At 36.2% G+C, this 17,317-nt stretch overlaps 1 protein-coding gene across 4 annotated transcripts in view; it reads right to left on the bottom strand.

The window, feature by feature from the left end:
• Positions 1-17,317, bottom strand: part of LOC150106194 (LIM domain-binding protein 2-like) — a 607,136-nt gene that overhangs the window by 366,215 nt on the left and 223,604 nt on the right. For all 4 annotated transcript variants that reach the window (XR_016548352.1, XM_090393030.1, XM_090393031.1 and 1 more), the window contains one exon: positions 5,132-5,200. Coding sequence is in view for 3 of the 4 variants with exons in the window: in XM_090393030.1 (XP_090249156.1) it covers positions 5,132-5,200 (69 nt within the window). In the remaining variant the exon portion in view is untranslated. The remainder of the gene's footprint in view (positions 1-5,131; positions 5,201-17,317) is intronic.

The raw sequence follows: 17,317 nt of genomic DNA, 5'->3' as shown, positions 1-17,317 counted from the left end.
TTTTATGACAAAATAAAAATTAAAGAGTCAGTTTTATGTAATAATTACTACAATTTTTAAAAACATTTAAAACATTTTACTCTATTTTTTGTATAACAAAATATTCCCATCCCCTACCTAATTTTTGTGCAGGAAAATTTTTATGATTTTTTTTTATAACCATCTAATGAAACATGATAGGTAACTAGGTAATTTCTCAGGTTATTATTACTAAGAGAGTATATTATTATATTATTATAATCTGGAGTATATTATTATTATACTCCGAAACACCTAAAAGCACAACTATACAAAGCACTATGCCAAAATATACTAAGATATGCTATAACAATGTATGCTTTCGGTGCACCCTACAAACTAAATAGATTAATGTCATTACAGTACAAAATGATAAAACTGATCTTTTGGGGACAAAGACACAATACCGATTTTATGTACACTGCAATGTCAGAACACAAAATACTAACAGCAAAGCACTTATGTCACTATGTAGCTTTGCTAAAACATTATTTCGATGTGCCAACTACAGGACAGCCAGAAATACATACCGTATAACAAGACCTCACCACAAATAAATATAATAATCACTACAGAAAGGCCACACAAAGCTTCTACATCCCAGACATGCAAAATAAACTACCTTTTGAATACAGGAACCTTAAAAACTACAACAGTGTGAAAAGAGTCCTAAGGACATACTATGAACAAGAAACACGCACCCTACACACAATTTAACGAAACACAATATATTAGTTCAGGCTTTCCAGTTCAGTGACGTGTCAAGGCATTCCAAATTATCGTGTGTGTGAATGAATTTTGCAACCTACTGCTGTAGTAGATATCAGACCTATCAAACATCAGCCTACTTCCCAACACAACAATCAAACCAATAAACAATAACTAACCAGTGTCATCCTCAGATAAGCTAATTAATAAATAAGCATTGAGGATGAAACCTGAGATATTACATTTCAACCAAGATCAACAAAAAAAGAAAAAAACTATTATTGAATAATAAAAATAATAAATAAAATGTTAAAAAAAAAATTATATGTAATATAAATGTATACGGATATATACAGAATGTACTTGTATACAAAAAAAAATTATTAAAAAAAATTTGTTAGCAGCACGTGTAAATTAACCTGTATGTAGATTAGTGTGCAAGTATGAATTGTAAATATTATATGTGAATAATAATAAAGTGATCATTATTAAAGTTAAAAAAAAAAAAAGAGAGAGAGAGAACTCCAGGGAGTCAGAGACTGATCGAGGGTGGTCACATACTACACGCACCAGCTATCAAGCTATCATACTTATTCTTGAATTCATGCACACTACTTGCACTCACAACATCCAATGCAATCCATTCCAATCACGCACCACCCTCTGAGAGAAAAATCTAGCCCTCATCCCCTTCTTAGCGGTCTTCATTCCCGGCTTCTAAGGATGCTCTCTTGTCCTTTCCCCACCCTCCATAAATTGAAATCTTGTATGACCCTTTCAGAAGTTTGCAAGTCTCAATCATATCACCCCTCTTACTTCTGTTTGCTAATGTCTGCAGTCTACAAATTCTCAATCTGTCTTCATAATCAGTATTCCACAATCCTGACATCATTTTCAATACTCTCCTTTGCTCTTTCTCTCTCCAATATATCAGAATCACAATGAAAACAAGGAGACCAGACCTGCACACAAATCTAAGTGCGGTCTTATCAAGACCTTGTAAAGAGGCAAAATAACATCCTTATCTTTACATGTGAACGTTCGTTTCAGCATTGCAATTATCTTTTGAGTTGTATTTGCAATCTTTGCCACATGGCCCCTGAACTTCAACTTCCTATCTACTAACACTCCAAGATCTCTAACCTCATCATTTTCTTCTAGCATAATCCCACCAATATAATATGACACTGGATATCTAGTCACGTCAAAGTGAATGACTTTACATTTTACTGACATTGAACTGACACCCATTTTCCCATGCCCACAGTTCCAGCCTATTAAAATCATTCTGCAAGTACTGCATATCAGCATTCCTGATTACCCTACCTATCTTTGCATCATCAGGAAATAGCTGTATGTCACTTTTCAAATCCTTCCCAATATCATTAATGTACAGAATTGAATAATAGAGGACCAAGCACTGATCCTTGTGACACACCACTTGTTAATCTTGCAGACTCACATCCTCCGTATACCACTTTTTATATCTCTCAGTCAGCCATCCTTTTATCCACGTTAATATTCTATAATCCAAACCCATATTCTCTAATTTATACAATAGTCTGTATTTTGTCAAAAGCTTTAGCAAAATCCAAAAGTACCATGGTGTATCCATTCACCTTCTCTAGTTCAATGATAACATTGTTACAGAATGTGAGCAGGTTTCTAAAACATGACCTTCCTTAGTTAACCTATGCTGTTCACTGCAAAGTAGAGATTCACTGTCAACCCATTTCTGAATGGGAGTCCTAATTAATTTTTCCAAAACCACTACTCCTGAGATACTAATTAGTCGATAGTTGGATACATCGGTCTTTGTACCACCCTTGTGCAATGGAATTTCCATACATTCCTTCCATACCTGCAGAATCTTCCCTGTTCTGAAACTCATATTAAACAGCCTGGTCAAAGGAATGAGCAGTTCAGCTGAACACTCTGTTAGCACATATGCTGATATTCCATCAGTCCCTATTGCTGAATTCTTATTCAATTTATGCAATAGCTCTAATACCTCGTCCTCATACACCTTCATTTCTTCATCTAGTGAAGAGATAACAGTGAGCTCAACATTGCATACACTAGGTTGATAGCTTTTAACAAGATGGGCACTCATTAACTGAATAACCTCTTCTTCATCTGTAACCCTCACACCATCTGGATTTAGAAGAGTTATTCTTTCATATTCATTCTTTTACTTGAAGCATATCAATAACAGTTGTAACTATTCTAGCCTGCTGCTTATAACGTTCATAACCTTATCATCCTTAGGCACACAGTATTCCTTTCACATCATCCTTTTCTTACAAATCTCTTGCTTAATAAGATTACACATCCATTTGACTCCTACCCTATTTATTCTTCGAACTCTTAGGACTCATTTTAACATCACATCATTTAAGTATTTGTTTAAATGCTTCCCATGCACTGTCTATATTCTTTCCATCCCACCGATCCCATTCCACTGAACTCAATATACTCCTCAGTTGGTTATAATTTCCTGCTTTGTAGTTAAGCATGTAACCTTTTCTGAAGGAACATTCGTAAACTTAGTCCCTTCTCACTATCACCAACTGGAGGCAAAATAGTTACATCTTTAACTGAAACACTCTGACACTATAATCAAATCTATCACTCTCTGCTCTCGAGTTCCTTCTGTCACATGCTGCTTGAGGAAGTTGTCCCGCTACATCTCAATAAATGTATTTTCATTCATCTCATGAGACTCTACTGCTACCCAATCAATATTTGGATAATTAAAGTCTCCCATTATGATTACTCTTTTCGCGCTCATATTTTCTATTTTGTGGTGCATTTCTTCATCACTAGCAACTGATCCACCAGGTCTATAACAACACCCGACTATGTAATTAAACTTGTTAGATTCAACCTCACACCAGATTACTTTAAACTCACTCTCACATGAAATATTGTTAGTAGTAGTACTACAATCATATGTCTGAACTCTAACTGGGTTCAAGTCATTTGATATCATTAGCAGCATGTCCCTTCCTCTCCTATCATTCCTAAAAAAAATTCTTTATCCTTTACACTCAATACCATATCTGATTCTTATAGCCCAGGTCTCACTAATGTACAATTTGAGGTCGCGACATATTGACTAAGGCAACAAACTCTACCGTTTTGTTTCTGAATTTGTGTACAGACATAGTAATCTACCTGTTTGTTCTTTTGTATACGCTTGTCTGCAGTCTACCTGACACAGTTGGACAGCTTGCAGATCTCTATGCTTCTCTAATGCCTTATACATGTAGACATCTTTGCATACATTTGATCAGTCGGACGAAAACAAAACTGATATCATTCTCTCCTCACCAACATTTCCATGACAAAGCCCATTCCCATCATTAACACACAGTTATATAACATTGTCGCTCTTACACTCACAGTCACACCATTCTGCCCTTTATAATTTAGTTTCCCTGACTCTCTGTTTTAGGTCTTGTACCAATTATCAGTTTAGTAGACTCCTGATACCAAATGCATTCAGGTGTAGGCTATCCCTCTTATACAAATCCAATCTTCCCTCAAACTCACTCCACACACTGAAAAGCTTGCATCCATTCCTTCTACATAGCCTACACATTGAATCGTTTGCCATCATAGCCCTTCTTCTTGATTCATTTTTATCACAGCGAGGTAAAATACTGACGATTTTCACTTTCTCACTCTTGCCTCTACCAACAACCTCTTCATGTCCTCTCTTATAGTGAAATTATCACCAGTTAAGTCGTTAGTACCTACTACAACTATGATTTCATTTACTTTTCTGTTTTTGAATTGTTTTCTTTATATTCTTAATTTTTGCTCCAAAAAACTCTATGTTATAACTTGCTCATCAATCACATGTTTTATTATAGAGTCATACCAAATAACTTCTTTCTTTTTAATAACGTCACTTACCTGATTTCCATTTCTTTCTGACTTACCTGTTTCTGTTGTTGTTTCTTATTTTGCTGCATAACTTTCTTTTTCTCCCTATGCTCATTTAAACGCCTCTTGACTTTTTTGCAATTCCCACGTCGTCTCTCTGATGACCTGCTTCAATTTTGCTATTTTGGAAGTTAATTAATTTTCATTAACCTCTTCGATGTCTCTAATAACCTCTTTACTTTAACACAGCTAACTTTCTTGTTCTCGACTGCGGTGCTTTTTTAGCATTACACTTCTTGCCCTTTTTTGGCGCCATTTTAAACGTATACTAAATATTGAAATATCTTAATAAAAATATGTGCTAAAATACTAAATACACTAAAATTAGGAGGATTAAGATAACATTAAAATGACATATTAAATTAAATTTGAAAAAAAATTTAATTTTATATATATTTTTTTTTTCCAAATTGCATACATACAGTATTTAAGAACACACACACAGACAACATACCACAACTGCACTATCCTTTGCTAGTTGTTCTTTCATTGGATCACTTGGGTACTGACCACCAACTAGTCCCTGGAAAGGTAAATCACAATATTATATATATGTAGAACTCAAAACATATAAGGAATACATATGAAACCAAGTTACTTGGCTATGAGAGTTTGGCCTATCACATCAGGAGGTGATGATACTCAATTATTTATTTCACCTTTAAATGTTTGTTGTTTGGTTGAATTATCACGAGTAGCGCTGATGTTAATTCTCTACAGGAAGATATGAATAGACTTTTAGCTTGGAAAAATGAGTGGCATTGCATTTTTAGTATTAATAAATGCAAGATGTTACACTTTGGGGATGCAGAGATACAAGTCTGCACACTGTATTGGTGGAGCTGTACTTCAGGAAGTGGATGAGATTCAGGATCTCAGAGTGATGGTAGACTGTGGACTGAAATTCTGAGGGCATATCACAAGTGTTGCAAAGATTGCACATTGTATTGCTGCTATGATAAAAAAGTACACTGACATGTAGGGATAAGGAGATGGCGGTGCCTCTACATAAGACATTTGTCAGATCACATATGGACTACTGTACTCAAATTTGGTCATTAGTTTTCACTGTGATGTGGAAACACTAGAGGTTCCAAAGACAAATGACCAAAATGACACCAGGATTCTGGAGTGTTGGTTATGAAGAGAGTTTGAAGTAATATGAATTACAGAGTTTGGTGGATAGGATGATGAGATATGACAGAGACCTTCATGTTAGTTCAAGGATTCTATCAGATTAATACAGAAGGAATTATAAAAATGAATGGATGTTACAATAGGAAGAATGAGAGGCCATCCCTGGAAGTTGTATAAAGATGTGGTTAAAAAGGGTGTGAGGAGTTGATTTTTTACTTGGAGAGTTGCTGGTGAGTGGAATGCATTGCAGTGTGAATGCAACGGGTGTAAATAACTTCAAAATTCATATGATAGACATGCTGATGGTTGAGTAGGCCTCCCATGAGTCTATTAACTCCATGAAGTTTACCAAAATAATAATAATAATAATAATAATAATAATAATAATATTTTTCTCTTTTTATTTTTTTTCCCCAGCCACTTTTAGATATATTTCAGAGATGTGCCAATTTTGATAAATAACACAGTGCCATACACAACAGTTAGCATTGTGTTTGTCTATTTGTATGTATAACAAATATTCTAGCAGGATAAGTTTTGAAAAAATCTGATATTCATTAAAATTTATTACTAAAATATTGCTTTAGTAATCTTGGACCATTTCTATATTTGTTAATTCTTCACTAGATAGTCAAAAAAAGCACATTTATTATGGAAAATCAAGGTATGTTTGCAGTCCTCTGAAAATGGTGTTCACTTCTGTAGTACTGCTCAGTTGTTTAAAGAAACACTGCTATACGTGCTGTTCAATTTATGCAGCCAACTAGAGAAATTTTTCTAGGATTTTTTTTGGGGGGGGGGCTGATTTGTGAATTAAATGACCTTTGGTAAAGAAAATTAGGATTTTTTTTTCTCCCAAAAGCATGAGTTTTAATCCTGCCTCTCAAAAAAAAATCAACCACAGAATTCATACTATTACAAACAATAATACAAGTTTTTGGGGTTTAGGGCTACAACACAGTCATGTGTTCTACAGTCTTTCTTCCATTGATACATCTGACACAACAGGGCTATAATGTCATAATGAAACAGTTCTTGCAACAAAACTCAATTATCCATGCTCCTTCATTGTCAATGGCTTACTCTTATCAGATGAATAAAATACTATATGATCCATACTGTCCTATCATCCACAGAAATATAAGATCATATCAAAATTATTTATATACCCTATATATATAAAGTACATTTCAAAAGATAACCAAAGTGTAAATAAAGTACTTTTATATACCTGCACCAAATTAGCAACCATATCCATTTTCCTAAGGAAAAACTTTTTCAAATACATCCAGGTGTACAAAAATTAGGAAAGACTGGAAAATATGTTAACCACCTTACCGGCCATTATTGATCAAATACGCATCCTAATATGCTTCGTATCCATCATATATTTCAATATAATATCAATGGTATTAAAATTTTAATATGCATTTTGCATCCATTATAACTTGTCTATAGACGTCTTGGCTGGTAGCATGGTTAATCCACCTCGTAACAACTAGGCTACAAAAGTTAAAATCAAGAGAAGTTTAAATTAAAGCATATTAATTTATATACCTGTGTAAATTTTTTTTTGGAGGTGAAGATGGTAAAAACTTGACAAGACTTCAGAGCCAAAGCAGTATACAATTAAAAGTGATGAGCACAAGATACCAACAATTTAGTGTATAAATAACATTCGGATAAATGAAAAACATAACAAAAACATGAATTATGTAAATTTTGGATATTGAAAGAACTAAGAATAAAGAAGAAGAATAAGTACAGCTGAAAACTAAACTAGCTGCATGTTTTTTTTTTTTAATTTAATTTTTATTTTTTTTATTTTATGAAACGTCTATCAGGAGGGTATAGTAGGTTTGAGAGTATTAGAGAGTTGGGCTGGTTTTTGAGTATACAGGAGAATAATTTATTTTGTTTAATTGTCATGAGGGGGACACAATAAATAGGGTCGTTTCGTGTTTATGGCACGTTGGGTTGTTCTTATTGCTAATGATTCAGAATATAATTTGGATTAAGTTTCTTGAAAATCGATAACAGCGACCTTTTCGATTTCAGGGATATGTTTAGATATTATTGCACACAAGAATATCTCAGTAGTGAGATTTTTGTTGTTGCTGGTAGATTTTTGTTTGCGTGTTTCCTTTATGGTAGAAAGTAAGTAATCTGGTATGGGAATGTTACAATCTCGATAATGCTCAATTAAGCACAAGACTTAAAAGATCTAATGAATGGTAGAACTAATAACATGTACTGTAGCCTGACTGGCAGTTAAACTTATAAATGACTTTATGGCATAGTAGCTTGTCGGCCTGAGTTGTAATGGTTCTATGTTTTAGTAAATTTCATTGTTGTTAGTCGGAAAGACAATATTGTTATTGGAATATTCATTTTATGGCTTTAAAAATGTTTTGGATATATGGCAATTTTAAAACTATGCAGTTTTGATATGTGACTTTGAGAAGACGGAATGTAACTTTGGGTATTTGGAGGTGAGTATTTGTAACACAATAAATTATATTATATATGACAGATTTCTGGATACAATAACAGTGACAGGAGGTGAAATGCAAATAATTTCCAATGTTTTTAGCTATACTTCGACAATGGTATCATGAATGAATCTAATGAGGATCAAATTCCAGAAGTTTATAGATGTATTTTCTTCATATTCAACAGAGAATTTTAATCTGGAGCCAAAGGTGTTGAAAGATGCGGCCAACCAGGCCGGCCACACCGGCCTGGTTGGCAGAGTGGTTAGCGTATCCGTTCTCCAGCCAAAAGGCTGCGGGTTCAAATCTTGCCGTGGGCATGGATGTTTGTCTGTGAAAATACTAGTCGTGGTGGTCGGCGGTAGATGGCGTTGGTGTAGATGATGAAAGTAGCTGCGGTTGTGGAGTGGTGGAGATGGAGAGTTGTAGAGTACGTACCCTCCCTCGATGAGTCTTTGGACTCCCTGGAGGTGTTATGTAATAATAATAATAATAGTAATAAAGAACAGACTAACAGTTATATGGCATTTATGTTATCAATGCATAGAACATCATCCATGTATTCTTTCTTTTAATCATCCATGTATCTACTGTAATAAGAGATGAATGTGTAGAGAAAAATAAGAACTGTGTTCCCATATGGGCAAGAAAATATTCAGGGAATATACCGCTAATGTTCTCTCCCATGTGAAGACTGAAAATTTGTAATTTTATTTGAAGTAATTTGCTGAGATTATTAGTCTTATTAAAGAGAGGATATCTGTAGGAGAGAATTTTGTACACTCCAGGAAAGTCTGGTCATTTATAAGCAGAACACGGATGACATCTATGGTTTTGACTACATCACCATATTATGGTTAATGAGAGAGTCCTTATAGTCTGCTATCCAGGAGGGAGAATGAGCAAAATAACTCATGCTTTGGACATGAGGAAACAAACAAGATAAGGACAAGACATGATATAAGGAGAATGTAAAGGTAAATAACAGGAGGTTATTGAGAAAAGTGAAAGATAACAGTATAGTGAGAAAGGTTATTAGTGTGTTGTTGAGGTATGACAATGATCAGTTGAGATGGAGATCTAGAATCATGAATGCTATGCTAGTAGAGCTGTGTGAGAAGGGAGCACAGTTTGTGGATGTATGGTTTCACTGATTGAGATTATTCACTCCAAAATCATTGGAATAAGTAAAATATGGTTGAATAAAGATGATATCCTAACAAGAATAGAGGTGGAAGGGTACAATGTTTCGGCGAGGATAGAAAGGATGGGGAAATGCTGCTGATGACAGCAGGGGAGTTATGTCCACATAAAGTAGACATGAAAGAGGCAAATAGTGGCAATGGTTTTATATGACAGTGTAGTGAGTTGGCAGAAGACATATTTAGCTGGATGTTGCTATAGGCTAGGGAATGTGAAGATGGTGACAAAGAAATGTATAAACAACTTGGGTTACAAATGACTTGAAAGAGGAGACAAAGAGCACGTCAGAATGGATATCAGGAGGCTGCTTAGATGGATAAAAGAGAATAGCGTGACAGGAAGGGTAGTAAGCGTGTTGCCTAGGTATGACTGTGGTGAGATGAGGCGGAAAGCAAGGATTATGAATGGTATGTTGGCTAAAATGTGTGAGGAGAGGTGTGTTGAGGCTTAAGTGCTGTGAAGAATTCAGGTTAGAGGTTTAATGGAATATTAACAGCACTGAGAAAGGATTAAAACTAATTTTAATACTTCCAATTTTTGTCTCTGTCACAGAGACATCTTTGGGGATTACAAAAACTTTTTGTAACAACATACACACAAATACAATACAAAGTGGAACTAAAGTCCTATCTAGGTGGTGCACCATCTATGGGTCCCTAGAGGTGCGTTCTCCATAGAGGACACACCACCTAGATAGGACTTTAGTTTCACTTTATTGTATTTGTGTGCATGTTGTTACAAAAAGTTTTTGTAATCCCCAAAGATGTCTCTGTGACAGAAATGAAATATTGGAAGTATTAAAATTAGTTTTAATCCTTTCTCAGCACTATTAATATTCCATTAAACCTCTAACATGTGTGAGAAGAGGGTAGTACAATTTGTTAATGTGTGGAATGAGTTTGAAGGATGAAATGAACTGTATAGGAGCGATGGACTGCATTTGAGTGGTTATGGTGCAAGTCATTTGGAAAGACTGTTCCTATAAGGTAGAGAAGTGGGTATAGAGAATGGATCAGTGGGAAGTGATGTGGAAGAGCAGGAGAGAGTGAAGAGGTGGTTATAAATGAGAAAGTAAGTGGCATGAGTATGGAAAATGAGAGAGAATGGGTGTGCAAGATGAACAGGGAAACGGGGAGGCTCAAGGTGGACAGGGGTACACAGCGTGAGAAAGGCGGATGCTCCAAGACAATGTGAGAACATGTATAGACAGGAAAGGAATGGGATGACCTGGAATCAAGAGGAAACAGTTGGAAATGAAAAGGGTTCTAAAATGAATAAGCAGAAAGGGAAATGGCTCAGTCGAGCATGGAGAGATCACATCAAATGAGTGTTATCAGTGGAACTAGCTGTAGATCCAGGAATGAGCTGTTGTGTTTATACACCAATGCTAGAAGTGTAAAAAAACAAGGCAGATGAAATGGTTGCACTAATTGAGTCTGTTCACCCAAAAATTGTTGGAATAAGTGAGACATGGTTAGATGAGGACGACATCCTGACAGGAATAGAGATGGAAGGATATGATGTGTTTCGTGAGGATAGAAGGGGTAAAAAGGGAGGGGGGAGTGCTATTGATGATAGAGAAAGAGTTATGTCCATACAAAGTAGAGATGCAAGAGGGAAATAGTGCCAGTGGTTTTGAGGCAGTATGGTGTGAGATAGAGGCGAATAGAATGGAATACTTGGTTGTTGTTATAGACCAGGAAATGTGGATGGTAGGTGACTGTGAAATGTATAATCAAATTAGTCAAGCAAATAAGAAAAGAGTGATCATTATGGGTGATTTGAATTATGGCAATATAGACTGGAATGATGAGATAGCAACTGGAAGTAAAGAAAATGAGTTTCTTGAGTTTTTGAGGGATAACTACCTCAGACAGTATGTAACAGAGGGCACACGAGGATTGAGAGTCTTGGATTTGGTCATCTCATCAGCGGATGTAATTATGAAGTGTCAAATCACCCACCAATTGGTGAGAGTGACTATGAGGTGATTATCTGGGTGGTTGCCAGCAGTGTGAGGACCTCTGTAAGAAAAGGGTAAATGTGGAACTACAAGGGGGTGGGGGTGATTATGAAGAGCTCAGGAGACAGCTTGCAGGTGTAGCATGGAATGAGGAGTTAGTTGGAAAAGAGATCAATGCAGCTTGGGGATTTTTCAAAAACTATCTAGTAGATGCAATGTCTAAATGTATTCCAAGGGTGAGAAGGTTAAATAAGATAGGTGTGAAATGAATGAATAAAGAGATTAAGCATGTGATAGAGAGAAAAAGATCATTATGGAGGCAGCATAAGAGAAGTGGGAATCACCAGTTCCATGAGGACTACAAAGACCAGGCAAGGTGGGTGACTTGGTTGGTGAGGGTAGCTAAAGAGAGGTATGAACAGCAGTTAGCTAATGAAACCAAAAGAATCCTAAGGAGTTCTTTCGATATGAAGCCAACAAAAGAAAGAATGATTACGGAAGGATGACATTGATTTGAGAAAACGGTATAAAGGCAGCTGTTCCAGAAAGTATGTTGGAGATACTTAATAAGCAGTTCATAAAAGTCTTTCAATCTTGTGAATGTGACTTCATGGAGAGATTGGGAGCAGTTGATGATGTGGAAGAGGGACTGACTGTATGTGAGCAAGAGGTGTATGTGGAGTTTTGTAAACTAGATCTAAATAAGACTCTGGGTTTTCATAATATATCATCACGTATTCTGAAGGAATGTGCCAGGGAGTTGATGCCAGCCTTCGCAAATTTTTTTAATACTGTTGCACTCGGTCAAGTTCCTAAGTAGTGCAAGGAGGGCAAAATTGTGCCACTTCATAAAGGAGGTGATAGATCTCGAGCATCAAACTATAGGCCTATCTGTGTGTCAGGTGTTTCAGTTAAGTTGTTGGAGAAGCTTGTGAGAACTAGGGTCCAGAATTGGGTTGACAACAATGGTACTATCTTTGATGGACAGCAAAGATTTGCTAAAGGGAGGTCATGTTTTATTAATCTACTTACTTATTACAATAAGGTAACTGCTTCCATGGACAGAAAAGGAAAGGATACACAGTAATATACTTCGATTTTGCAAATGCTTTTGATAGAATACCGCATGATAAGTTGATAATCAAACTGGAGTGGATGGGGTTGGATATTAGACTGGTGCATTGGATTAGAGACTGGCTATCTCATAGGTATAAATATGTTGTGTATGGGGGAGCGATATCCAGGAAAAGGAAAGTTACTAGTGGTGTGCCTCAGGGGTCTGTTTTAGGGCCATTGCCATTTAGCTAGTATATTAATGATATTGGTGAAGATTTGGATGGAGTTGTTTGTATTCAGTTGTTTGCCGATGATGCAAAGTTGGGACGAGCCATGAAGAGTAGAGAGGATGTTGTGGCCTTACAAGACTTGAATAAATTGAGTGATTGGGAATGGGGATGAGAGTTCAATGTTGCAAAATGTAAGGCTTTAAAATTTGGAAAACAAAAATGGGATGCAGAATTTATGCTTGGTGAGGATATATTATTGGAAGTGGAGGAAATAAGAGATCTGGGGGGTGATAGTGGATAAGGATCTGAAATTTAGAGGACACATAGCCAAAATTGTGAAGACAACACAAAGGTTTCTGGGAATGATGCAGAGGAGACACTGACTTGTAGAGGTAGGGAGATTCTTGTTCCATTGTATAAGACTTTGATTAGGCCACACATGGACCACTGTGCCCAGATTTGGTCACCTGGTTTTCAGAAGGATGAAGAGATGTTGGAGAGGATCCACAGGCGATTGACTAAGGTAGTTTCTGACTTCTGGAATGTCGAGTATGAGGAAAGATTGAGAAGATGCAACTTGCAGAGTCTGGTGGACAGGAGGAGGAGGAGGGGCGATATGATGGAGGTCTACAAGTTATTAAGGGGTTGTTATAGGATCAATGCTGGAGGAGACATTCTACAGAAAATAGTAGGAGATCAAGGGAGAACCAGAGGTCATCCCTGGAAGCTCTGGTTCTCCCCTGATTTCCCACTCCAAATTTGAGTGTGTTTTAAAGCACGATATGATGAGCTGTGTGTTTGATGAAAGGACCTCCTAGATGAGCCTTTGACTCCATGGGGTTTTGGGTAATAATAATAATAATAATTATGCTAGAAACTTCAATTTCAATGTAATTGTCTTTTCTGACCCTGTTTCGTTGGTAAGAGGATTTATGATGACAGATTTACATCTAATAACTGAATACTGAATGACTTGTAAGAAACCTTCAATGGCTCAAACTCCTTATTCAACTTACATGTCATGCTGCTCTGTAAAAACATACTTATGCAGGTAAAGTGTGTATAAACTAAATCTGTATATATTTGCATCAATACTATCATCCAAGTCTGATTATAATATCTCTGGTAAAAGATAGTTCATTTCAAACAGTATTACTAATCAACTGATTCTGATATAATCAAAAAGGAGTTACTGGACAGGTATAGGGATTTTGAATGCTGGAATTGGTGATATTTGATTTGGGAAGATAAGTACTTCTACCTGACAGGTGTAAGAAAACTAGAGGAAGGTAATAGCACAATAATGTATACATAGTTTTCTGTTCAAAAAAAACTTTGACATTAATCATTAATCATAGTAACAGCTACATTTTAATAAAATGGAATATATATATATATATATATATATATATATATATATCCTACCCACAAAAGGCTGAAAACATTACTAATGCATTAGTATTAGTACCATGGGTGGAAATAGTGACCCTGCTGTAAAGACTATACATACTTTTTTTTTCTTTCAGTTGCATGTCTGGTCTCTAGGTTTTTAGTTCAGGCCTCCTATTAATAAACAGGATAATGGTCTCAAACTAAGTATGAAATTCCTTTATCACTAAAGATGGCCACTATTGCTAAAATAGGGAAGTCTTAGTAATGAATTCACGTAAAAACAGATTAAATGCGAATTCAAGCAATTTGCTAATGGTTTTGCAAACTGCAGCTAGAATATGGGTACAGCCATATTCTAGCTGCACATATTGGGAATACAGAATCTGCATTCCCAATATGTCTACAATTGAACAGATATACTATGGTAATCTTTTCACATGCAAGTTTGCTTTTAGTACAGCCATATTAGCGACTTATTCAATTACTAATATTTAATAATTTAATATAGACAGTGTTACCAAGTATTGTGTTACCCTCATGTTTTAATATATAGAGATTCCAATTTTTTTTTTTTTTTTTAATTTAATGTATGTGAGTACAATGGTTTTTACCCCCTGTGCATGTATGAATTCATCATTAAATAGCTGCACCAATCAAATTGTTACTGGAATATGAGTACATGGTTAGTAATGCATATAGAAAGTCAAACTCAGCAGCTGCATAACTTTAATGCATTACCACCCCTTTTTTTTTTTTCATGACAATTCCACATACAAAATTATTAAAACCTATAACATAACACATTTAACGATATGCTGGGGTGCTTAAGGGTCAAAGCTGTATAACTGAGAGGAGACCTCCACATAGCCTTTAAAGGAATGCGGAGAACCAACCAGGGCTTCTGACCTAATGTTCAATCCTCACCTTCTTGTGGTGCACCCTGTTGGGTATCTACTTTGATACTGAACGAACGAGGATGGGCTGGCAATTTGGGATTTAGCCAACCAAATTGTATTCTTATTGGTTAAACCAAAATAAAAAATGATGGTACAACATGACAAAATTTCATGCCGGCTGGGGTGTCGCCCGGTTAAACAAGGCCCCCGTTGTTTTCGCCAGGGAACCAGGGCGAACAGCGAAAAGTCAGCTACTGGAACAAATCTGAAAACAAACCCCTACTCAACATCACCAGATTTAAAAATCAGTACTATCAACGTAAGAAGCCTGAATGGCAAAGAAATGGAGCTAGCTGAGGAATTAGATAAGTACCAGATCGACATAATAGGGGTGACTGAAACAAAAAAGACCAAAACTGGTGAGATCTTTCTGAGCAATAAATACAAAATGTTACATTCAGGCAATGACAATCAAGGAAAAGAAGGAGTAGCCATAGTATTCAACACAAAATACGAGGCTAATCTTGAATAGCAATCAGTCTCAAGTAGAGTAATGTGGGCAAATATGAGAATGGGGAACTGGACAATGAGACTTATTTGTGCCTATGGTCCCACGGAAGGTTCTACTAAGGTAGAAGTGGAGGAATTTTTTGACGCTCTAGAAAAAGCAACTGACACAATGAAAAAGGAAAAGTTGGTCCTTGTTGGGGATCTAAATAGCAGAGTAGGAAATGATTGCGAGACATACAAAAATGTTTTGGGAAAATTTGGAGAAAAGAGCAAAGCTAATAATATTGGCAAATATCTGTTGGATTTCTGCTCAGGACATGGACTGGTTATTACCATTTTCCAACATAAAAATGTGCACACATTCACATGGAGAGAAGAGGCTAGGAATAAGAAAAGTCTCATTGACTATGTTATTGTTGATAGTGATGTTTTCTCCCTGGTGCAGGACACCAGAGTGTACAGAGGATTTGAAATTGGAAGTGATCACTATTTAGTCTTGAGCAGGATAAAATTGAATTTCATATTGAAAAGAATAACATGTAAGAAAGTTTTAAAGCGAATAAAAGTTGAGCAGCTCTCAGATGTTAACTGTAGACTAAAATACAGAAAGATTATTGAAAAGAAAATGAAAGAGTTTGAAAACAGGAAACAAACCTTGAAGATTCAGTGGCAAACTCTGAAGAAAACATTGATTGATTCTGCCAGAGAGGCATGTGGTGAGGTTGTGTGCAAGGATAAAAAAAATCAGAACTCCCTGGTGGACACAGGAAGTTAAAGAGGCAGTGAAGGAAAAGAAGAAAGCATATCAAAAGTTCCTGGCAAATAAGTCAGCTTTTACTCTTACAGAATACAGAGACAAATGTAAGAAAGCTAAACAGTGTGTAAAACTAGCTAAACAAAAGTCATGGGAGGACTTTGGCAAGAATATAGAAAATAAATATCAAGAAGGTGGCAAAATATTCTGGAGGTTGTTGAAGAAGCTTAGGAATGGAGGAAAGAGTGCTGTAAAAGGAGTTAGAGATGATAAAGTTGACATGAAAACAGGAGAAAAAGATATCCTTGAAGTATGGAGTAATTACTTTGAAAAACTGCTAAATGAAACAAGCAGTGATGACAGCACAGTGATAAAAAACACTGACCAGGCATGCAGTCAGGAATACATATCCATACTTTTAGTTCCGAAGGTGTGGAAAGAGGGGAAAATAGTTTCACTGCATAAAGGAGGATCCAAGACTACGGTTGCAAATTACCGACCGATCAGCATATCAGGAGTCGTTGTCAAGGTCTCAGAGAACGTAGTCAAGGGAAAAATACAGGAATGGATTGATGAAAACGAGATACTGTACAGGGGACAGCATGGCTTTGTGAAGGGTAGATCATGCTTCAGTAACTTGCTCAAGTTTTATAACAAGGTGACGGTTGAACTGGATAAGGAAAATGGGTTTACAGTGATACTGCTGGACCTGGCAAAGGCATTTGACAGGATACCACATGGAATACTAATCCGTAAACTACAACATATGGAAATGGATATAGGGTTGGTGAGATGGATAGGTGGTTCGTTGATGGAGAGATATCAAAGAGTAGTTTATTCAGGAGTAGAGTCCAAAAGACTGCCTGTGACTAGTGGTGTGCCGCAGGGTTCTGTTCTTGGACCACTGCTGTTTAATCTGTTCATTAACGATATAGGGAAGGATCTAAGTGGAACAATTCATTTGTTCGCTGATGATGCAAAGTTGGGTAGAGCAATAGTCTTGCAGG

The sequence above is a fragment of the Typopeltis vanoorti genome, chromosome 5 (genome assembly GCF_054136105.1).
Source record: "Typopeltis vanoorti isolate ZY-2024b chromosome 5, IOZ_Tvanoo_1.0, whole genome shotgun sequence".
In the NCBI taxonomy this organism is placed as follows: Eukaryota; Metazoa; Arthropoda; class Arachnida; order Uropygi; family Thelyphonidae; genus Typopeltis; species Typopeltis vanoorti.
Note: the sequence above shows the minus strand (reverse complement) of the source record. Positions and strands in the feature narration are given on the sequence as shown.